Raw genomic sequence first — 22,834 nt, 5'->3', positions numbered from 1 at the left:
CACCGTGCTGGTGTCGTACACCGTGAGTAGTCTTGCATATATATGCTTATGGTTGTTAATGCGCCTGCTGCAGTAAAATTCAACCCAAAATGTTGTCGCTGGCCAACAACAAGAGCTACAGCGGATTTGTCGGCCCATACTCAAGCATCACTCTGACCGCATATACCCAGTCACCCCGTGTCTATCGCGAGTCTGCCCTCCGCCAAACGCATGATTGCTCTTCACCCGATGCTGACGTCTATCTTTGTGACCCCTCCGACGCTGCTTTAATCTCACCTCTTCCTGCTGCTGAAAACGACCGCCTCTGTGCCAATGAGTCCCCATCTTTTACAAGTAATCAGCAAAGTATTAAGGATCTCAAGCTTATGCCAATCTTGAATCCCTCTCCCAGAACTCCGTTTGAGAAACTTTTCAGCTCGTCGCCAAGTTGCTTCTGGGCTGTGGGATGCTCTTCTATATCTCCCGTTTTTCGCCACATGTCGCCCAGCTCCCACTCTGTGCATGAGTATTCTCAACATGGAGGGGAGATTTCTTCTGCAAAACGATTGCAATCGCTGGCTGACTATCAAATGTCGCACAATCAGCGTGTAACCAACGACGGGGTACCTGTGGCTTCTCAGGTGTCACCTTTCTCATCTAGCCTGTCGTCGCTGTCTGCAACCTCCTCCACGTATGAACCTTCTGAATGCAGCCAAGCATCACCAATCCCTCTGGAGTCACATCGTCGTCCGTCTCCCAGTCGTATTTCAAGTGTCAAAGCCGGAGAGACGTCGCTGCCGACTCGTCAGAACGAGTCCCGTTACACTAGACCACGGAGACACGCTGAGATCTCCCGTCAGTCCTGCGAACACAATGCAAGTCGGGAGGTTACGTCTACAAAACGCAAGCGTGGTCAGACTCAATTCGTACCTACGATAAAGAAACGACGCATATACCGAGGCCCTGAGCCATCTTCGGATTCCGAGTCTGAGTCACCGATCACGTCAGAACCACCATCCTATCCTCATCGTACCTTCCCCCTTTCTGTGCAAATTCATCCAGAGTTTTTGCTTTTCTATAGAAGGTTCCCCGTTAGTTCATTCAGAGAAGAAGGGGCTGATCGGTGAGTTTTTGTTATTGTTCACATATAAAAAACTGAGTGGTCGCTTTCTTTGACCAGACATCTGACGTGTAAATGGCTCTCGGATGCTACCTATAATTCGCCCCGCCATGAGCTGGATCTATATACCCCACGATTTGTGAAAGGAAAGGGTACCACCAAGGTGAGCCGTTCTTATCTACCATGTTGGCGTGATACTTGAATATACATTTTTTCAGGTTGGTCTTTGTCCCTGCTGTTGCGAGAGCGCCTTACGAGGTGGGGAGGGCAAGAAATTATGGCTTTCCATGAAGTTCTCTGCATTTAAGTGGTGAGTGGTTGATGACTAATGCTGAATATTATTTGTTTCTAATGCTGACCACAGAGTTCTTCGTCTGTCTGCGTTTACATTCACTCACTTTCTTCGAAGCTATCATATGCAATATGCACACGGTACTGCAGCTATTTCCTCTCGGTTTGATGTTCAGCTGACGCTTCCTAGGCATTTCCGCAATGACAGGGCGCCCATTCTCACCACCCCTCACCTTTCGTACTGTATCTCGCGCCAGTACAGGAAAACAAGAGAAGACCGAGATTATACAAGGAAAGTGTCATAAGTGTTTAAAATGGATTGCCGTTGAGGGTATCAAGGATGTTCCCACAAAAGTCTGTCTTTCCCTTATCTCTTTATAATTTTATTCGCAGCTGACAAACACTAGGTCAAGGAGATTTACTGGTAAGCAAATTTATGGCATATCATGCGTCAAAATTACTGATTCATTTTAGGTGGAAGCATGCTGCGACATGCCATCAGGGCTCTATCATTGAGGGCGAATGCGACATCTACCTAGAGGACGACTTCTACGATGCACTTCGCGAGACGGACTGTTTAGGGGTAGCATAGCAACTATTTGAGAGTTAGCTTTATCTTGCGACGCTCGTCCGATTCATTCTTATATATGCACCCATTCAATTTTATGAAGCTCCGCTCGGCTGTACTTCGAGATATACACTCTTGTAGCGAAACACTTGTGATGTCTGTTTCCTCAATTGATGGCGCACTCAGTGTGAAGGTACCACTCGATCATAGTGAAATGCCATTCACCACCCGGATCCAACTCGGAGGCGCTGCGCCACACCGAGACTACTCCTTAGTCTTAAGCCACACGAGTACTGAGGTGCTGCTTCATGCTCCCAGCTCACTGTGACTCTACACCTTCAGCGCGTCTGAATCCTGGATTACCCAATTCATGCCTCGAAATGATGCCGCGCAGAACGACGCCTTGTACGCCCAACTTCAGCGCCGCATGATAGAACATGGTGAATGGGACAGGTGCGTATATATATATATATATGCATGTGATTCAAATATGTTTTTGATTCATGTATCTATGTTTCCTTAGACTTTCTGCAGTACTTATAGAGAAACTCAGTGAGAGCGGGTGGCTAGATGTATGGCGACATGAGAGTCAAGGTATAACATTGATTCCCCTGACGAACTCGGAGCGGGGTCAATGTTAGTGACGGGCAAATCCACAGAAAAAGCTCGAGCAACGTCCGTGGATACCATACTAGATGGGCTGCGTCCTCGCGCAGAAGGTAAGCATAAAATGCAGGCTATTGTAGAGGCTACGTGACGACCTTCATCACAGCTAGCGTTTCACCGAAGGTGAAGCAAGAGATGTTGCATTTAATACGCCAATTCCTGGAAAAGCAAGTAGAAGGATAAAGTCTGACGGTATGACCATGTTAGGGAATGAGGCCTACACCGTATGAGTCCCAGTCCAAGCAGATCAGCTCTATGTATATAGTATCTGAACAGTGCTGCAAGTACCAGTGTGAGTAGAGCTTGAAATGACTGGGCGCCGTGAATTGCCGTAAGCGGCAGGCGTCTCCATGCCCGATGGCGGCGCGTGCAAGTCCCGTTCGACTTTCACGTTCCCGTCATGCTGGTAGCACATTATGGCAAGAATGCGCTAGCTTCAGCGCAGAGGTGGGCTCGGTTAAGCAGCACAATCGCGTCGTAAGTGAATTGGGCTCGGCGTCGTACGACAGCTCATATTTTTTCAGTGGTTCACTGTCGAAGCCAACTGCTCCGGAGACCGCAGAAAAGCGGTGGGCTGCTACTGTCATACACGGCCGTGGTGTATCAGATCCATACTATCACCCTAAGACGCATGGCATTCCAGTTGCTCTCATCCATTTTCGCTCATATTTTCCGAGTCTCTTGGACCAGTTCGTTCACTTCACTTCGCATGCCGCGTCATCGTTGGCAATCCCCATCTCGCGGTCTGTGCACCTTCCCACACAGCGGTCACTTTGGACCGTGCCACGCGGACCTTTCGCACATAAGAAGTCTCAAGAAAATTTCGAGCGCAAAGTGCACAAGCGTGCCATCAAGGCTTGGGATGCAGATCAAGAGGTAGTAGATCGGTGGATCAAGTATCTGGAGGAGCATGCCATGGCTGGGGTTGGCATTCGGGTTGTGCGATGGCATCGGGCACCGGTTGGCGTTGGCCAGAAGACACTTGAGAGTGTGATGAACCAGATGCGTCTAGGTGCAGCTACTAGGTCCGCTCAGGTGAAAGCCTTGGGAGAGCAGATTGTTCAGCAGGAGCTGGCTGTTGCTTCCAAAGTTCCTACACCAAATGTAGGGTCGGCGTAGATTCTGGTAGTTTAGTTGAACCTTTCACATCCCGAGACGCTACAATACACATAATTCTCAGTTTGGTTACAGTTTAGGCTTGTGCTTGACATTTACATTATAAATTGGTCTTACTCTGCTACTAGTAGACCTATTACCGGCTCAATTTGCTTACTAAGCAGTTGACCTCAGTTGAACGAACCGCGTCCTTTCCTTCTACCTCAAGGAAGTTGACTCAAGTATGGCCTCCCACGACAATGACCCATTTTACTTGAGGTACGAATGAAGAAAAGTGCTAGGGCGTGCGCGCAAGTTGCTCACGCCCCGAATTTTCAGATACTAGTATGTATTTGCTGTTTTGCTGCTTACGCATACTAACATTGTCGTAGCACTGGTCATTCAGGCAAGCACGGCCATGAATTCCTGGAATTTGAGTACTCGCACGGTCGTCTCCGATATGCAAACAACTCGAACTATCGCAATGACAGTCTGATTCGCAAAGAGAGTAAGTGACCTTGTCAACCATGATGACCTGCGGATGGTGAAGTTTGAGTCAGTGTGGGTTGGGCCGCTGGTTGTGAAAGAGTTAAAACGTATTGTGGAGTCAAGTGAGATCACAAAGTAGGTCACAGTTGCTGGTGGTTCAGCATTCGTTCATGCGACTTTTATTTAGGGAAGATGATACCAATTGGCCCAAGAAGAACATTGTCGGCAAGCAGGAACTCGAGATTCGTGTAGGCAACGACCATATTGCCTTTGAGGTATCGTTTCATCTTTTTTGACCGATGAGCTGTCCCTCACTTCAGAATCAGACAGCGAAAATAGGATCACTGGTCGATATACAGGACAGTGAAGATCCAGAGGGCCTACGTGTATTTTATTTCCTAGTACAGGATTTGAAGGTCTGTCTGTCTTCCTTCTGCAATGCTCAGACAATTCATGTTTCGCCGGATCAGAGTCTCATATTTTCTCTCATCTCCCTGCACTTCAAAATAAAGCCTATATAAAGGCCTTTGCTGTCTAGATGTTTTTTCTCTGATGTGCTGTATGTGTAATGTTAAAATGCCATTTGCGGAATGCTGGCCATTTGGTCTGTCCACTTTGTGACAAAATGACATCAATATTATGACTCGCGTTACATTCTCCCGAGAATCCAGTACGACAAACTTATGACATCCATAGTACGCCAGAACGCCCTGATGATGAAACCACTCAAATACAAATGAGATGCTCTGCCACGTAACCGCCTCGTAATCTCTGAAGGGCACTGTTTGTAACACTTCAGGAATGAGCAGCCCTAAGTCCGCCGAAATATTATCAGCGTATATCCTAATGACTGCTGGATCGTCTTAACTTACCCCACCAACCAAGTGCCAGTGCTTGTTTCGCAAATTCCTTCCGAGTAAACCGGCTGAGTAGGGGGGAAACATGCGCTCCCAGCGGCAGACGCCATATCGCCCTACCATAAATGTCAAAATGAATGGTGCGATCGACTTAAAACGTGATGCAAGACAACGAACCAGGGCGAGCCAGCAATACTCTAAGGGACCGTCGCTCAAATTCTCAAAGAAATAGCGGCAAGTACCGTAGCTGAGTTGTTGTATAGATTGGGAATCCACAACAAACGTAGGCGCTGTGGAACATCGTGCGACACATCAGTTTCCACTGCAAGTGAATTGAAAGGGGTGTCTTACCAATGGAGCCGTTCAAGATAGTGATAGCATCCACAATTGTAGCACAATCATCCGCTGCGGGTGGTAAATCGCCAGACAAATTGTTGCATGTATCAGTGCCTAGTGATTGTTGTAGTTGATGAGACTGCGCCCATTCTACTAAAAAGTCGCGCTCACAAAGTCCATCGCACACGTTCGTTGCGTTGGCCTGTCTTTTGAATTCACTTCTGGCGGATATCGAGCTACCACATCCGAAGGTCTCCCACGTCACGACCTTGTCGTCGACATTGATATTGGAGGTCGAGATAATAGCCCTATTTTCGCATGCGGTACGCTCTGTGGAAACCAGCAGTGAGTCCTGGAGGACGAACGAAGAGTGGTACGAGATTACTCTGCAGGTCAACACTGGGAGCAGCAAGGACATATCCACCAACCGCAAGGGTGGTGAGTGAGAGGAGAGACGGAGATAACTTCATGATAGCTGAAATTCAGAGATTCAGTGGAAGGATTGATTCGAGTTCACTGTTTAATAGCGATTCATAGACCGAGAGTGGACTTGATATCTCCTGAACTGGCGCCGACCTATGCAGCCTAGATGCTCCTCTGAACTCGTGGACAACTGCCCAGAGATAAAACTGCCACGGCAAGTACAAGGATGACTGGTCCGCGCATAAAATCAATAGGAATCTGTCTCCGCTGTCTTTTCGTTGGCACATCTGACCAAAGCCTGCGTAGTATGGAAGCAATTTTCGACTTGCTATGGACAATGCAGATGCTAGACATGGATCAGTGCCTGCCCGGTCTTCCCCCCTTCGCACTCAAAGTTAGCTCAGGCACCGTCAACTCGATGAACAATGCGCTTACCTAGACCTCGAGCGTATGTAATTATGCGCTGTCGACAGCTTTGGGGTGATTGGAACCTAAAGGAAACACAGAACTAGACCATGTTGACGGAAGCACTCTGCACCCAGGGTAACACGTATAACTGTTAGGGTAATCTACATCCATGTCAGTAGGAATAAACAAAAACATAGGTACCAACATGCTATTAATGGCTGGAGGACAAGCCGCGCAGGTCGATATTGCTGCCCATAGTGAACCGCCGGCCCACATCAAGATTCATCCATCACGTTATGGATGAAATCTCCAAATTGGCAGGAACGTATGAGATAATGTCTGTCACCCCTGAAAGACGCCGACTATCCGACTATCGGCATGAGTGTTCCGGACCTTCCGATGGCGGAAATATTGTACAGGAACATCAACCAAGCCCATAATCAATAATTCACCGTACGAATTGACGCACGTTAGCATAAAACAAGGACGCAATAGACCCTTTCGTTGAGCGGCTGGCATGTGATAGACGATCAGAATGTCCCGAAGAGAATCCGCAGAGGCTCGAACGGACCTATGCAATGGAAGGTCCGCTCTCAGTAGGGAGCTTGATCCGCCACCACATTCCAAACAGATGCATTACGCACTGTTTATGGTCCTAACTAGCCCTTGTATACTCACAAGTAGACTAGATATGTGCATCCTTCGATACATGATCCAGGTTCGTGTGGATGCCCGCATCACAAGGTCATACATAAACGTACAAGGGAATAATGCCTTGGCAAGTATATCCTCATCAAGGCAGCGCAGTACTTTCTCGGCGTTACTTGATAGATGCACAAGCTACTCCGCTCCAGCCCATTCCAGAGACCAGGTATACTGTGTATTATCACCGTCAAGCGTTCGTGCTGCCATATGAATTTGGACGTGGATCCTGCTATTGGGGGTCGATTGGGATTAGTGGCGTTACGCTAGTAGAAGGCGATCAGAGGAGTGGTAGTGGAGACCTGGCAGGAAATACCGTGAAGTGCATCACTAGCAGGAAGCAGTAGGGAATCAATGAGCTGACTCAAAGACAAGAACGAATCGTACCTAATGACAGACCATCGCTGCCCAGAGTGATAGGCACGGTGAGGACGGATCTTCTGGATAAAGGGATCAAATGGCAGTGTTGACAACTCGGCGAAATGAGTGACACCTGTGGGAGGAGGTGTGTATTTACATACCTCTAGCTCTTGACGGCATGAACTAATCCTGCCATTGTCATAAACAAATGTACCAGAAGAACCTCAGCGCACTGACATGCTCTTTTTCGGGACAACGGGCACCGATCTTCGAGACCGAACTCGCACAGCATCTTCGAAACACAGCCAGCATACGCAACACGATGCACTTGGAGTGAAATATAAAGAATTGCTACGAAACTCAGTATGTGGACTAGCTGCTGGATGAGGAATCAGCAAAAAAAAAAAAGCCTTAAGCAAGACCCGCTTCAGAGCAACAATGTCGGCATCCTCATATACGCCGGCTCTCTGTTGGGCTATTCAGCCTAATCACTGAGCGTTTCAAAAAAATTACCGACCATGGTGGAAAATCGCGCTCCGATAATCCTGTAAAACACGGCAGTATAACACTTGAAAAGAGACACAATCTCAATTTCAGCACATGCCTCCTATTCGTGCATGAACTTTGAACATGTGAGTCACTCAAGACTCAAGTCACCAGTTTGATTCTGCTCATGTACCCAGCTCAAACTCGATCATAATGAATTAGCATTCAGCCGCAGTAGAAGCTGCATTCAATTGTAGAGACATAGCTGAGACATGCTTTTCTTCTCCCCAGACTCGTCTATCATGCTTGGTCTCAGGGTGGGCACCCGACCTTGGGAGTTTCGCACTAGTCTTCGGTGCCATTGATCATGAATGTACTGCAATCCCATGACCAGAGAAAATGTACAACAAGTGGAAGTGAATCGCACGATTTAGTATCGAAGCATACTACTAATTCTCTCTCCAGACGGGCAGAAGAGATCAAGTTGAAGCTCAGAGTGCCAGTCGCCCACTGGTTGTAGCTTGTGGCAGAAGGTTGAGATCGGATGGATTACATAATGAACGCGAACACGAGCCCCTCGTCCTCTGAGTCCCAGCCACTTCCCTCTAGATTCAACTCCACCCCCTCTATTGACAGGCCTCACGTCTGCCACGACCATTCCGCGTTCCATCAAGCGTCAACCAGTCTGTCTCAGTATCGACGACGTAAACGTTCGTTCTACGCGCGTTTCTGCTCATTCCCGGACTCCGAATCATTGGATCCCGAATTACGCGAAAAGAAATGGATTTCACTTTTGGGGGCAAATACAAGGTGGAGGAGGTCATTGCAAAGGGCGGCTGTGGTTTGTATAATTCGGTCTCGTGTTGATTCTCATCATTCTGATATCATGTCTTTAGGCGAAGTATTCCAAGGTGTTCACACAATTGCGGGCAAGGAGGTGGCCATCAAGCTCGAACCAGCAATAGCAAAATCTAGCCCTCTCAAGCAAGAATCGAAGATCTACAAAACACTGTCCGGTGGACCTGGTGTCCCTTGGATAATGTGGTCTGGAAAGCAGGGCGATTATAACGTCATGGTCATTGATCTTCTTGGCCCCTCGCTTGAACAGCTCTTTGATATGTGCAACAACTACTTCTCGCTCAAGACAATACTACTTCTTACTGACCAATTGGTGAGTAAATTCGACTACAGATACTGGTCTTATGCGCCGCGCGCTGCCGGCGCCTCGCAGTGTGACGTGCCTCTGGCGTTTCCGCAACAACCATGTTTCATTCTATCCTATATGCATACAATCTCAGGAATAATTGTTGATGATGCGATACATGTTTCAGATATCTCGGATTGAATACATTCACTCCCGAGACCTCGTCCATCGTGACATTAAGCCAGCCAACTTCGTCATACCCAAATCTGACCAAGACGGGGACGACCTTGTCAACATCATTGATTTCGGTCTCGCAAAGAAGTTTAGGGATCCTCGAACAAGTGAACATATTGCTTACAAGCAGGATGGCTATCATGGTGTTGGTACATGTCTCTTTGCAGCCATTAATACCCATCTTGGCATAGGTGTGGCGTCAGTTCTTTCCAGTTGAGCTCCTAAGCTCACTCGTGTGACAGAGGCTTCTCGTCGTGATGACCTCGAGTCGCTCGCCTACATGCTCATTTATTTTCTTCGTGGCTCTCTTCCGTGGCGAAAGATCAAGGCACCCACCACTGATGAAACATGGGACCTCATTCGTGATAGGAAAGTAGAAATGCAAGATCTGCTTACTGTTGGCCTCCCAGCAGAGTTCGACATTTTCTACAAGTACACGCGAAGTTTATCCTTTGAAGACCTTCCCGATTATGACGGCATTCGTGCTCTATTCCGCGGGCTAGCGGAGCGACACAGAATTGCATATGACGGTGTATTTGATTGGTCAGTCCCCAAACCCAAGGAGAAGATACGCAGGCGAGCATGCCGATCGTGCCATGCTTGTGCCGCTGCGGCGGAAGCGGCGATATCGCAGCGGTCATAGTTGGGTGGTGGGGGTGGGGGTATGCTCTATGGTTTGGGTGCGCGCAATCTCTTCCTGCCTCCTAACATTTTTGACGTCATTCTTCAGCAGGCATACATAATTTTGACCCCAGGCCCTGGGTACGATGCATAACTGATGGCTCGACGCCCACTTTTACGCGATATCAGACTTTTCTTATACCTCTAGCACCCCCACTATTTCCCCTCGGCCGCATACCTCAGAATCTTTGGATTGGCGTGGGGCTGGTGCTCGAGTGTTTACCCTGGCAACTCCGACATTGCGCTTCTTGTAAAAATGTATTTCTATGAGGTACGTAAAGTTTGTATCCCTTAATACTGTGCAGCCTTTTCATTTCTTTTACAGCATGTCGCCCTGGTAGTCATGGAGGAGAGTGAAGCCGCCAAGGTTGGAAGGCTTGCTGGTTGTCCATCATTGTGGCTATTTGCCACATCGTTATCTTGAGGACGATTAACTCAAGTTATGCGCTCCCTGCCTTCAATCTGGTTCAGATGGATGGTCCATTTTTATGTTATGTGTTATGTTATTTTGTCATGTTGTGCTATGATGGTAGAATGCAATTGTACGTTATGCATTGTACGCCATGTCGCACTAGCGTGTTCGACTTCATACATATTCTCGTCTCACTATGAGGTAGCAAGTGTACTTTATTGTGTCAATATTGTGTATATATTGTACAAGGGTTTATTGATGTTCATTGCTTTTGTCTGGGTGATTGATGCGGCTGCCTCTACCTCAGCTTCCTTTCGTGTGATCACACGCCGTATCTTCAACGCTCTCCTACGCACTTGTCGCCATTATATGCAGGCGAGATGACTACACCTATGGGTATTTATTCACAAGGTGAAAGAATTCTGTGCTATCACGGACCCCTGGTATATGAGGCGAAAATCATCAAAATCGAACATTGGGACGAGACGACCACGAAAATGGGCACAGTTGGTCCACACTATTTTGTCCACTACAAAGGATGGAAGCAAACGTACGTACGCTGCCTCCATCTCCTTCTTCCTAATAATTATAGGCGTGGTACATAGATGGGATGAATGGGTGCAACCTGCCCGGCTCATGAAGTACAATGAGTCCAACATTCAGCTACAGAAGGCGTTGCAGGCCCAAGCAAATGCCGCACAGGGTTCAGCGTCGGCATCCGCATCCAAGGGTGCCAGTAAACTGGCTGCCGCAGGAAGCTCTTCTCGGACGGGGCGGAAGGACGGTGGGACCAGGGGAACAAAGCGCGGGCGAGAGGAGGCAGGTTGCCATACATTTTCTCCTCCCTATTCTCATAACAACTCCGCACAGGATGAGCACAGCAAGAGGCCTGAAATGAAGCTCACTGTGCCGGAATCGCTCAAAGTACTACTAGTAGACGATTGGGAGGCAGTTACAAAGAACAATCAGGTTGGCACGGCGCACACTCTCGCATGATATCTAGATCTCATTATGATATGCTCAGCTTGTTGGCCTTCCTCGCAAGCCCAATGTACTAGATTTACTGCAAGATTTCAAGACATATGTTATTGCAGAGAAAGCAGCACAGTAAGTTCCATTCAAGCCGACGATTTTCGGCCTCATGCTAATTGTACTTCCAGTCTCAAAGACCCACCGACATTGCTTCCCACAATTGTAGCGGGGTTACAGACTTACTTTGATCGTGCGCTGGGGGCGAACCTTCTGTATCGCTTTGAGCGGCCACAGTATGCAGAAATCCGTAAGAAGTATGTAACTGGACCTACAGTTGTTGTAGGTCAAGAGAAAGAAATGAGCGAAATCTACGGGGCTGAACACCTTCTCCGTATGTTGGGTAAGTCGATATAATCTCGCCTTCAATGTAGGACCTGGAACTGACGCTTCTCACAGTGAGTCTTCCACAGATGGTAGCGAGCTCGAACATGGATTCCGAATCGGTTGGGCTCGTAAAGGAATATGCGAACGAATTGATGGTGTAAGTCTAATCTTCCACGCTGATTATTCATCATTAATATCGATGCAGGTTCATGGCGAGGGAGCAGCATCGAATATTCGTGCGGGAATATGAGTCTGCGAGCTTAGCGTACCAGAACGTCTCTCGATCATGAATATCTGTATACCGCTGAGCAGTCGATGTATTGGACAGCGGCGAAGCATGGGTGGACCGTGAGTAGATTGCACCTCCAACTGCCATGACGTCACGCGACGGACGTCGAGCTGTGGGTATATAAAGCATGGGAGGGGCAGAGGTCGCCATCTCTCCTCTTTCCTTCTGCCCTCCAGTACGACCAGCATGGCCTCCATCCTTTCTAGTGCGACCCAGGCAGCACACACTGCCGCAGTTTCTCTCATGAGTGCGGCCGAGGTAAAACCGGGCTCGACCATACCGACCGCTGTACCCATTAAGGAAGACGAGGCGCGAAGCACTTTCACGTTTGCCGGTATCACCGGCAAGAATGTCTTTGTGAGCAGAGCTGCGTTTGCAGCGGTGCCGTGTGTTGATAAACGGCGATTTGGTAGGTCGGCGTTCCGGGTGCGTTCACAGGCACCTGTAGTGCCCAGATACCCGGGTACATCAAGGCATATGAACAGTTCAAGAGAAGAGGCGTGAATAACATCTACGTCGTCGCCGTCAACGATGTATTTACCTTGAAGTGAGCGAGTCTCAATGCCGTACTACGAACGTAAGCCTAATGCTGCTGCGACTCCAGAGCATGGAAGGAGCAGCTTGCGAGCGACGGCACTCGTATGTCGCCATATCGCTCACTCAACAATCTCGATTCGTACTCATGCGCTTCATAGCCATCCATTTCATCGCCGACGACAAGGGTGCATTCGTTGGCGCTATGGGGTTACTGTTCGATGCTTCCGAAGTGCTCGGGGCGCCAAGAGCCAAGGTATGCAGTAGTCTGCTTAAATTTCCTCTACGGTTTTCACCTTTTCCTCCTCCGTTAATTAGCGCTTCGTTCTCATCACCGAGGGTGAAAACATTACCCATGTTGCCATAGAGCCGGTCACTTCCGAGCTTACTATCACAGCGGCAGACAAAATTCTCCCTCTTCTGTAGGCATTGCCACTAGAAGGAAGTCTGTGTGTAGGTATTTGAATAATGGTGTATGCAATATTGTAAAAGTAGATCCTTATGTGAATGTCACCAAGACAAAGCCCTCGACAGATCTTCTATTTGGTAATGGGGAGCACAGACTGAGAAGGCAGACATGTGATATAATACCGTTGCAACCTCTTGCAAACACGGCTTGTTTAGATAATACATATGCAGATTGCAGCAGTAGACAGATTTTGTAACGTGCTGGAGGACTCTACGGAATACTAGAAGGTCATGATTGTCGTAACTTGTGTAACTTGCTCATACTACTCACTATCTGCACTATTATGCGTGCCACCGATACAAGATACGAGCGGATGTCCGAGTCATTCAGTTGGACGAAGTCCGCTTCAATCGCCCTCCCGAATTTCTCTGCGCGTAGACATAATAACATTGCGTCGATTACGACACTGGATTGTTGAACTGAAATTTGGGCGTAAAGGCTACCGGCAGTAGAGTAGTTTCACGAGGTTTTTCCGAGCCTGCCGCGACTCTGCTCGTCAACGTGTTCATGTTCATGTTCGTGTTCGTGATTTCATGCGTTCGTAATGGGGCTCAAGACCGGCCGTGAGCTGCTATTGCGTATGGGCTTCGCCACCGCGATGGGGGAATCGATATTGATAGTGTTCGGGGGTGACGACCGAGGGCGGTATTTGGCTGGCGAAGTGCCAATCGGGACTGTTCCTCTCGTCTGATTTAGGTTTATGGGTTTCGGTTGCAGCGCAGAGCCGAAGACGGGTGCCCGTCCTGTGGGACGCGGAAACGCGGGTAGAGCGTTCTCCCTGCCTCTAGTGAAAATAACGGATGCTTTTGACGGCGAGCGCACTACGGGCTGGGTCAAAGACCCCTTCGAAGGGGTAGATGCAGCAGTTCTGACAGTGGACGTCGGGGATGGTCTGAAGTTCGCACTGGGCGAACTCGGGGGCATTTGCTTAGAGCGGGCCGAGAAGGTAGACCTCCTTGGAGTAGCAACTTTGTCGTTGAACATTGTCTCCACCGTCGCGGAGCGAGCGACAGAGATAGTAGGGGGCGTAGATGGGGGTCGCATTGGGAGCGCCGAGGTTGAGGCGGTCCGATTTACGGAAATGTTTCTCCAAGACACGGGCGGCGCCGAGGACCTCGTATTGGTGGGGGAGAAACTTGCAGATGGTTTGTTGTCCACTACAAGCTTGTCATATGCACGCTTCGACAGCCAGCTGTCGAAAGCAGTACGTCGCTTCTCAGCGGCGGCACAAGTATGATTCGGCGACTCGCTCTTGGAAGAAACTGTAGGGCTATATCGCCCAAGACGGATCCTATCTCCGGTTGAAAATCTGCGGGCACCAGCCTTGTTTGATTCTTGAGGCAGGGAGATAGAAGTGGTAGAGGAACAACGAGAATGGTATCGGCGTTTCGTAACTTCAGAATTTGTACTAGAATCATTATTCTTCGTGTCCTGGTCGAGGTTCCGGAGAACCTCTCGAGTCTCCTGATCAAATGCCGCCGCACCATCCAGCGAGTGGCGTACGCGCTCCTCCCCCATTGTTCGGAGTTTCCTCTGCAATTCCGTCGACTTTCTCTGCGCTTCCTGGCTCAGAACTTGTATATGGATATCTCTCTCGTCTTCTGCATTATTCGTATCATCCGGTGAGACTGATTCCTTTGGCAGCGTGAGACGGATTTCGGATGCTGGTTCAGGAGGAGGGGAAGGACTGATATCGGGGGAGGCTGCTAGGGTAGGATATTTTACAGACGAGGGGGCATCGAGCGCAATATGGGCCACTGTGGTGAGCACAGTCCCCATATACTTGTGCCAGGCCTGTTCTTCAACTAGTGTTCGTGACGTAAATTGCAAGAAATTGGCGCGACACGTCAGAGTATCATGGACACCAGACTGCTCTTGAATCCGGGGAAGAGGGGCATGCAGATTAAGCAGCGCCAAAAGCTGTTCTACGACAGAGTGTCGGCGAGCCAGGGCCTCCGACTCTGCCTTCACCAGCTCAAAGAGGTCGAGGAAGATGGAATCCGTAAACATGGGTGCATTGTGTTTGTCGTGTGGGAATTCAGGGGCTAACATGGCATCGTACGCAGTGGCGCGAATAGAAGCGGGTTCCAATTGTTGTTCGGCAACAAAGGATAAAATTATTCCGACAATCTTGTGGAGGGATTTGGATGCATCTGGAGAGGGGATTTCTGGAGGGCTGTCTGTCTGCTGAGCAGACGAGACTGATATTTTTGCGGAAATATCTGAAGGTCGGTCCTGTAAGATGTTTCTTTACCGAGCATATTGATTTCTCGACTCACCGCTTTGCACGACATCGTCAGTAGTCTGTACGGCAATTTCTTCATGTTTTGTCATGGAGCATTCTGTGGCATCGACTGCGACCTCGCATTTAATTATGGGAGATGGCAAGTCTTCCAAATCGGTGTCGAGGTCTTTCAGGCACTCTTCGTTCTTTCTTAACACGACGCTAAAGATAACGGCTTGTCCGTAAGCATGACACGATAGTCAATATTGAACGGCAGGAACACATACGTCTCGAGAACCGTTTGTTCGCGCTCTACAAATGGAGTAGACAGATGCTTCATTTCGGCTTCAAATCTTGTCAGCGCCGCGACACTAGCAGCTGGTTCAACCACAGTGATACCCATCTCGTAAGTTGCCGTGGAGCGCGAAATTTCGGGACCAGCCTTCGCGTCCGCACTCCCTTTGACTGCAAGTGAGACGGCGTGGTTGAAAGCCCTGTTGGACGGGATGGCGGAAACTAAGTCTTTCGCCCACGACTCTTGCATGATAATTTCACCGGTAGTATCTAGTTTGGAGCCAAACGCGGCAGCGAGAATATCTTCTTCGCGCTTCTCCGCGGTATCATGCTCAGAGAACGCAGTCTCCTATATTCCTCAGTGAGACAAAGGGACGGAGAGCCCAGTACAGGTATTGTTTACCTTACTGCTACGCGCGAGGGGCTCACGGCCAGAGACTGCGGGGGCACCATCTGGTGGGAAAGTTGCTATCTCCTGGATCGCGGTTTAGGTACGGTGATGGATGGTTTACAATTCGGGCCACTCACTGTACAATTGAAAATATGTGGCCCATCCGTGGTAACTGCAGGGACACCCTTGGCTGAGGAGATTCCTACCTCCTGGGACTCGTGATTAGTTACGCTGATCGAAAATGCATGATTGCATCGCTTACTGTGCTATTGATGGCGCATGGTTCAGTAATGTCCGCTGCAAAGACGCAGTCGGTTGAGGGTACTGCCATTCCAGTTTGACTCTCGGAAACATCGGCATCGGACTCTTCGCTTTCTGCGGGCCTCTTAGTAGAAAGTCCAGGGGAAGAAGGCGGCAGCGATGCATTTCCAGGGTCAATGAAGCTTCTGGATACTCGCGTCGCACGGCGGCGGTTGAAAACAGGGGTGTAGGAGTCCGCAACGAGCGCAGCAGACGCGACGCGGCCAATGGGGGACTCATCCTCCAGCTCGTCCTCCTCGCAATCTGACTCGTCGCTCGCAGGCTCCATCAAGAGCGGGATACTGTCGATAAGGATGCCGTCCTTGTCAAATATGTGCCGGGCACCCATGACGACGGTTTCGGTCACGCGTTGCCCGGGGACATATCTCGGAGAGGCGAGAGACTCCTGGTAAATAACCTCTGCGGCGGCAGGAAACGAGATGAAGACTTCGGAGAGAACCTGGTCGGATGGCGCGCGGAGAGTGCCTCTGGTCAGGAGGGCTTCTTGCATGTTGTTCGCGTTTTCATCGGTGTTGGAACTGAGACAAGTGGGGTCCACGTCGACCTTGAAATTGACAGACTTCTCAACGAACACATTCACCGAGGGTGCCATCGTAGGACGGGAGGGGACGCAAGCCGGGGCGGGGACCGGGGGCGAGTTGACGAGGACGTCGTCGTCTCTCTCGTCGCCGACAAACACGTATACATCGGCGTCCTGGGGCTTTCCCTTCTTCTGCACCTCGCGCCCCTTCTTGCTCTGAAAGACGGTGGCAACCCTCTTGAACAAAGCCTTGCCCCTATGGGACTTGTCCGTGCGCGGAGTGTCAACAGGTGGGGGGGATGGGGAGCGATAATGAAGGGAGGACGGTGGGGAGCGATAATGGAGGGAGGACGATGTGGAGACATAGTCCTTCGAGACGATAGAGAAGCTAAGTATGCACATAGTGTAAGAGCACAATCGCAGCGACTTCAGCGCGGCTGAAAAATCTGGACGGTGCTAATGGAAGTAGTAGGTGGAGAAAAGGAGCAGGATCTAGGACGGGGGAATTTATCAACATTGGGAGAGGCTGACAGTGTCAACCACATGTCAAGTTCTGTTGGCTAATACGGTAATGGCTGGTCAGAATCGCAACGACGGCAAACTTTAAAAACATAGATATCAATTGCGTTGGACTCTGAAGATATCCATGAGGCAAAAACTGATCAGAATGTACGACAGGTCTAGTGGAGAAGGCGGCAGACGTGCTAGACGGGGGGATTGACACAGAATATATCACCGAGAGCTTTGAGTCTGCCACCGTCGAAAAAGTAGGGCTCAGCCTCAACGTTGAACGTTGACAAGTCCTCAGAATCATGGCAGCATTCACTTATTGAGAGTGCGTTGTACGATATTCCGTTCGAGTTGTCACCGCGCAATTGCCGACGCGTTCGCCTGAGGGCAGACGTTGATTTGAGCTAGAAGTTCTCGACTTCGTTCGTCTTTCCTTTTCGAGACATGCGCCTTGATGCGGAATCCACCGACCCGCCGGCGGCCGTCTTGACGCCACAACGTTCAGCTCGGCGGCGACAGCCCCCAGTCCTTGGTTTCCCGAACTTGAGCACGCTCTACAGCTAATGCTCCTTCAGTTCAACAAGACACATATAGCACTGCGATCATGACTTTCAAAGTAAGGCGTCGTCTGCGTGTTTCTCGTGAGTATTCTTCGGTCTGCATAGAAGAGCATGCATTGTGTCGAATACTTAGGGAGAAATATTGAAAAGTACCGCATGCAAGAGACATATTGAATCTGTCATTATTGGACCATTACATATGCCATAAATCAGCGAACCCGGCGTGATCATCGTGCCTGCCTAGACATTCTTACTGATCAATCAGTTCCACGCTTGTCTATATACTCAACATGTGAATCCTGAGGAGCTCACAATCAGCGCGATCTGTGACAAGCGTGAAGTCAAATGTCGCTCGACGAGCTTGTCGGGGACGCATTTATCCTATCTTAGCTCTTCATAAGGCCTCATGTTTGCACCAGGCTCATCCCACCCCCTGCACTCAACTGCCAGCCATCCTCTCGCCGTCCATATCGCTTCGTACCCTACAAGCAACAATGCTACCGCTTCCCATCGAGGTCGTCGAGAGTATCATTGACCATCTCTCTTTCTCCTTTTATACCCTCAAAGCCTGTGCGCTCGTATGCAAGTCCTGGTATCCGCGAAGCCGCCTACATCTCCTCCGGCGCATCGTTCTCTTCTCCCGCACTCAAGTCAAACATTTTGCCCATGTCATGCAGCGTAGTTTGCACGTTGGCCCTGATTCCCTCGCTATCACCAACGTCAGCAACATGGTCTCTGAGGTCGTCCTCCGCGGAGACGACAGCACCCTCGACATCCCCCCCACTACCGCACGCGCATCTCCACCCAATCGCGCACCGTCAATCGCGCACCTCAGCACGTTTGCAGTGATGCTTGCACGCAAGCTGCCGCGACTCACGTATCTCGGGATTACATCCGCAACCTTTACGCGCAGCTCGCTTCACCCGGACGTACATCTCCATCTCTCCGCATTCGTGTCCATCACCTGGCTTGACCTGCATAACGTCGCATTCGCGTCCCCCGCAGACTTTGCGCGTCTCGTCTGCGCATTCCCTGGCGTGCGCCGGCTCGGCTGCTGGGCTGCCCGTCCAATGTTCGCCATTCCCACCAACGTTACTCCTTCCAATGATGGCAAGGACACAGGCTCAGACGCTGTGGACGCGTACTGGGAGAAGCACTTCCATCCGGGCTGGTTCGCGCGCAAGGCTCCAGGTCTGCAGTTGGCTGATCTGACGTTGAACGGCGTGCACAATGCGCGCACGGTCGTCTCTGTGCTCGTGCGCGCAGGACTCGCGACGCGGTTGACCTATATGACCATCGGGTACTATGCGCCCGTGCCGGAGCAGGACATCCAACCACTTTTAGAAGGAGCGGGGAGAACGTTGGCAACATTGGACGTCACACTGGTGCCTGAAAGACAGGCAGAGCCGAAGTTGCTGAACGATTCAGCTGTTCCAGTCTACCGCACTGCTTTGAACCTAAGTTCAAACACGAACCTTGCAGTGCTCTTCCTGCGGTATCCCCTCTCCCTTGCCTCGGACACAACGACAGCTCTAGAGTGGCTGCCTCACCTCCTGGCCAGCGCTGCACCTGCGCTGCGGCAGGTGATGCTCGTGCTCGACATCCGACATCAGGTGGACGCCGCGCCGCTTGACAGGATCTGCGCTGCGTTCACGCCTGCTGTATGCGCCGCCATCGAGGAAGCGATCTGCGCCATTGCAGAGCCGCCTGACCTAGATGCTCCCCAATCTGTAGCGGGCACGGGCTCAGATCTGCGTGCTCCACCATCTGAACAGCAACAGCGGCGACCGAAATTCAAGTTTGAGCAGCTCATAGGTATCCAGTTCGCGCTGTGGGTGAGTGCGGCCCCTGGGCTGGCGGCGCCAGACGCAGAGGAATGGCGAGCGAGGCTCCTTCCGCGGTTCCCGCTGCTGTGTGCACACAACGTGTTCTAGTGAGTGCAGTCCACCTATTACATTCCCGTAAGTGTGCTGATTAAGTTTCGTGATGTAGTACAAAGACTGCAGTAGAAGACTGGGTGGGTTTTCAGCATTGAGTAGGGGGTGCCTGAAATGGAGGGGGTCGTTGTCGTATTTGTCCCGCGGGGCACGGTACTCGGTGAGACATAGCGGTACAGTGTGGCGCCTTGAAAACGAATGGGGAAATATGTGAGCCAGCACGCTATGCATGTGAAGTGGTTTTGGTAGACCGGTGTTCGACAGTCTTCAGAGATGGCCTCGTTCTTGTGATATCAGAAGGCTGACGAAGTCCGTATCAGATAAACTTCTTGATTGCCTCGTAGCAGGAAAGTATGAGACATCTATTGTCCAACGGCTTCATATTCTCAATGTAGCGGCGAGCTGGCCGAGGAAAGACAGGAAGATGGGCATACACGACAGTCTCCGTCGCCGGATACTGTCCCAACTGAATGAGCTCCACTAGCGCGGCGGTGACTGGGTACTTGCAGAAGATTGGCACAGTGCCTCTCATATTGAGACCAGGCATCATTTTGCTCTCGAGCGGGGGATATCCGAGGGTATCATCGGGCGTATACTGCTTGCTGTGCATATACTACATATAGGCTACACCGGCGTAAAGTCGAGAGGGGAAATTACGAGTATTAGTATGCTTGACCTAATGCTTGAGGTCGATGGAATGACCTGTGTAATGTAAGTACTAGCGCGTGACGTAGGGGGGAGCTGATCTGGTATACGTTTGGCTTAGTGCCTCCATGTCGTGAGTAGACCATGATGTAGTGGGAGTAGTTATGCTGATACTCTAGCGGAAAAGAGTACTGCTTTCGGAATCCCCAGAACGAAAAGTCAAATCTCTGATCGTCACTGATCGCCGCCGAGCCTGCTGGCACTGGCACGCGGGCGACTTGACTTACACACCGACAAGCCACTTACTAGCTACCAATCTTCTCCTTCACTTCCACATTGCTACTTACGAATAATCACGATTTGCTCGTCTCGTCGCGTATTCAAGTGCGGAGTCATTCGCAAATTCCAAAATATGTCGACTGTGCCCATTATTCTTTACCAGTGGGTGCTCCCTCCCATCTTGCATTGCGTCTTAGTGATCCTCACTCACAGGTATTTTGCGCCAGATACAATGCATCTCCCTTCAGCAACAAAGTCAAAAATATGCTTACCCTCAAGAAAGTCCCTCACAGCAGGGTAGATGTGGGTTCGCTCTGTCCTCCTGGTTTCCCGACCGTCCCTGACTACTCTCTGCAGGTCTCCTTTGTCTCACCTCGCCCTGAACTCTCGCAGTATCTCGGCGTCACTTACCGTCGCATCCCTGTCCTTGCCATCGGCAATGATATCTACTGCGACACGAACCTCATTGCTGCTGTCCTTGAGCGACGCTTCCCGCCCTCTGCAGGATACGGAACTCTCTTTCCTCACCGTAGTGCCTCCAAACGGACAGATGCTACTGCCATCAAGATCTTCACTGCACACTACATCGAGCGTGCTGTCTTCTCCGCTGCTGCGGATCACCTCCCTTGGGAGCGTCTTCCCCCAGAGCTCATCCGCGATCGTAGTGCTGTGAGCTACCTTATGCTCTCCAATACACTAGTAACTCATAACACAGGATCGATGCTCAGCTTGTGGGTAGCATATTAGATGTGCCCACTATCCTCTCGCGCCGGGAGGAGAGCAAGAGCGCACTTTCCTCGCACCTCGTAAGCCCCATCGCCGTCGCTCCCGAAATCATACTTCTGACATGTTCCAGAGCAACCTTGAAAACCAGCTCGCAGATGGTCGAGACTGGCTCATGGACACAGTCGGTCCAAGCCTTGCGGATATCGCTGCCCACTTCGTCTTCGTATGGGTCCGCGGCATGCAGACCCTCGGCGACATACTAGACGCAGCCGTCTTCCCACGTACGATGCTGGTGCGCACCCTCCTCGTTTCCCCGACGCTCTCGCCTTGCGCCTTGCGCTCCCCCCTTTCCTGGATTCCGTCTTCCTTTTTCACCGTATGTTTACCCCCTCTCTTTCTTCTTAGTGGTTTGCCCGCATGTCCGCCGCGCTTGACGATTTGCAAAAAGCGAAGGCTGCGCCGTTCACACGCGTGCCCCCAGAGGAAGCGGCGAAGCTCATCGCCTCTTTTCACCCTGAAGACCTGAGCGCAGTAGGCTTCGATGCCGTCGAGGCGATGCGGCTCGGCGTGAAGCTCGGAGACAACGTTGCTGTCGCTCCAACTGACACTGGTGAGTGCTCGCGACTCGTGTGTCCTCATTCTCGCCTGCTGCCTGATTGCAGTTGTGTATCGAGACTTCTCCCTTCGCGATGCGATTTCCACTCATCTCTCCTCGCACAGGCAAGGTCCCCACGACAGGCACGCTTGTCGCGCTCAGCCGTGAGGAGGTCGTCATCGAGACGCAGGGCTCGCACGCAATCGTGCACTGCCACTTTCCGCGGCTTAACTATTCCGTCAAGCTCGCACAGGGAGATACGAAGCTTTGAGGCTTGGGTAGTGCGATTTTTTCGGCGTATACATCGTGTAACAGGCGCACGGGTTGTGAGTATTTCCCTTTTAAAATGTTCGCAGTGGAATGATCCCAAGTCAGGTTATATGCTACCAACTTTGAAGTAATAGTCCCGTAATGCTATATTACATATTGGATGGAGGATCAGTGTGAAGGCAGCATGAAACGAGCAGCAGTTAGAGGCATCGTGGTGTGCAAAAAGGTCCTGATGACGTGCGGTCGTCCTCTCTTTCACAGGATTGACAACGCCTGTAGGCGATCGGATATGTATCGGTAGTTTGGCTAATGTCCTGTCCAGTACGTCTTCTAACGAAGTTCTCTGTTGCGTTCCTTATGTGTTCGACTTGCTTGAGAAACAGCGTGACTTGAACAAACGTTCGACGCTGAAGTTCAAGACTCCAAGTAGTTCCGACCTGAAGTGCTGACCGTGTCTAGCAATCATGGGAGCTGCACGAGAATTACATTTTAATAAATCGCCTCATCTTGTACGGGCTTATCTGAAGCGAAGATAGAAACTCAGGAACAGGAGCTCCTGGCATGTTTATGGGCTCGGCGAATTTTGGGAGGTCGCTCAGGGTTCAGCAAGAGTAGGATGTCAACTGTTGGGGAGTTGAAGTTGTACAGGAGCATAGTGTCGAG

The 22,834-nt window shown here is 50.4% G+C and overlaps 9 protein-coding genes across 9 annotated transcripts; 7 read left to right on the top strand and 2 right to left on the bottom strand.

Annotated features, from left to right (window-relative positions):
- Positions 1 to 89: 89 nt before the first annotated feature.
- Positions 90 to 1,982, top strand: FIBRA_00456 (uncharacterized protein; the record flags this gene model as incomplete). The annotated part of the gene is made up of 6 exons (XM_012322351.1): positions 90 to 1,102; positions 1,160 to 1,262; positions 1,318 to 1,409; positions 1,648 to 1,744; positions 1,798 to 1,814; positions 1,865 to 1,982. 6 exons carry the CDS (start codon positions 90 to 92, stop codon positions 1,980 to 1,982), a joined length of 1,440 nt encoding a protein of 479 aa, XP_012177741.1.
- Positions 1,983 to 3,024: 1,042 nt separating this feature from the next.
- On the top strand, positions 3,025 to 3,743 carry FIBRA_00455 (uncharacterized protein; the record flags this gene model as incomplete). Its single annotated transcript, XM_012322350.1, has 2 exons — positions 3,025 to 3,101; positions 3,149 to 3,743. 2 exons carry the CDS (start codon positions 3,025 to 3,027, stop codon positions 3,741 to 3,743), a joined length of 672 nt encoding a protein of 223 aa, XP_012177740.1.
- A 220-nt stretch (positions 3,744 to 3,963) lies between these two features.
- FIBRA_00454 (uncharacterized protein) lies at positions 3,964 to 4,729 on the top strand (the record flags this gene model as incomplete). The annotated part of the gene is made up of 7 exons (XM_012322349.1): positions 3,964 to 3,998; positions 4,059 to 4,064; positions 4,112 to 4,227; positions 4,280 to 4,343; positions 4,396 to 4,483; positions 4,535 to 4,624; positions 4,679 to 4,729. The coding sequence occupies 7 exons, from the start codon at positions 3,964 to 3,966 to the stop codon at positions 4,727 to 4,729; spliced, it is 450 nt and encodes a 149-aa protein (XP_012177739.1).
- Positions 4,730 to 5,003: 274 nt separating this feature from the next.
- Positions 5,004 to 5,871, bottom strand: FIBRA_00453 (uncharacterized protein; the record flags this gene model as incomplete). The annotated part of the gene is made up of 6 exons (XM_012322348.1): positions 5,004 to 5,019; positions 5,081 to 5,181; positions 5,243 to 5,355; positions 5,417 to 5,515; positions 5,573 to 5,731; positions 5,787 to 5,871. 6 exons carry the CDS (start codon positions 5,869 to 5,871, stop codon positions 5,004 to 5,006), a joined length of 573 nt encoding a protein of 190 aa, XP_012177738.1.
- A 2,689-nt stretch (positions 5,872 to 8,560) lies between these two features.
- On the top strand, positions 8,561 to 11,897 carry FIBRA_00452 (uncharacterized protein; the record flags this gene model as incomplete). Its single annotated transcript, XM_012322347.1, has 10 exons — positions 8,561 to 8,621; positions 8,677 to 8,951; positions 9,112 to 9,349; positions 9,401 to 9,701; positions 10,559 to 10,801; positions 10,857 to 11,220; positions 11,276 to 11,358; positions 11,412 to 11,623; positions 11,680 to 11,764; positions 11,813 to 11,897. 10 exons carry the CDS (start codon positions 8,561 to 8,563, stop codon positions 11,895 to 11,897), a joined length of 1,947 nt encoding a protein of 648 aa, XP_012177737.1.
- A 185-nt stretch (positions 11,898 to 12,082) lies between these two features.
- Positions 12,083 to 12,856, top strand: FIBRA_00451 (uncharacterized protein; the record flags this gene model as incomplete). The annotated part of the gene is made up of 5 exons (XM_012322346.1): positions 12,083 to 12,253; positions 12,310 to 12,443; positions 12,501 to 12,535; positions 12,592 to 12,686; positions 12,749 to 12,856. The coding sequence occupies 5 exons, from the start codon at positions 12,083 to 12,085 to the stop codon at positions 12,854 to 12,856; spliced, it is 543 nt and encodes a 180-aa protein (XP_012177736.1).
- Positions 12,857 to 13,430: 574 nt separating this feature from the next.
- Positions 13,431 to 17,051, bottom strand: FIBRA_00450 (uncharacterized protein; the record flags this gene model as incomplete). Its single annotated transcript, XM_012322345.1, has 6 exons — positions 13,431 to 15,121; positions 15,179 to 15,345; positions 15,411 to 15,766; positions 15,821 to 15,892; positions 15,946 to 16,017; positions 16,071 to 17,051. The coding sequence occupies 6 exons, from the start codon at positions 17,049 to 17,051 to the stop codon at positions 13,431 to 13,433; spliced, it is 3,339 nt and encodes a 1,112-aa protein (XP_012177735.1).
- A 1,162-nt stretch (positions 17,052 to 18,213) lies between these two features.
- FIBRA_00449 (uncharacterized protein) lies at positions 18,214 to 19,754 on the top strand (the record flags this gene model as incomplete). The annotated part of the gene is made up of 2 exons (XM_012322344.1): positions 18,214 to 19,652; positions 19,712 to 19,754. The coding sequence occupies 2 exons, from the start codon at positions 18,214 to 18,216 to the stop codon at positions 19,752 to 19,754; spliced, it is 1,482 nt and encodes a 493-aa protein (XP_012177734.1).
- Positions 19,755 to 20,844: 1,090 nt separating this feature from the next.
- FIBRA_00448 (uncharacterized protein) lies at positions 20,845 to 22,172 on the top strand (the record flags this gene model as incomplete). The annotated part of the gene is made up of 5 exons (XM_012322343.1): positions 20,845 to 21,249; positions 21,309 to 21,386; positions 21,437 to 21,598; positions 21,712 to 21,916; positions 22,027 to 22,172. 5 exons carry the CDS (start codon positions 20,845 to 20,847, stop codon positions 22,170 to 22,172), a joined length of 996 nt encoding a protein of 331 aa, XP_012177733.1.
- Positions 22,173 to 22,834: the final 662 nt, after the last annotated feature.

Source organism: Fibroporia radiculosa (genome assembly GCF_000313525.1).
Source record: "Fibroporia radiculosa TFFH 294 genomic supercontigs, scaffold212, whole genome shotgun sequence".
NCBI classification, from domain to species: domain Eukaryota; kingdom Fungi; phylum Basidiomycota; class Agaricomycetes; order Polyporales; family Fibroporiaceae; genus Fibroporia; species Fibroporia radiculosa.
Note: the sequence above shows the minus strand (reverse complement) of the source record. Positions and strands in the feature narration are given on the sequence as shown.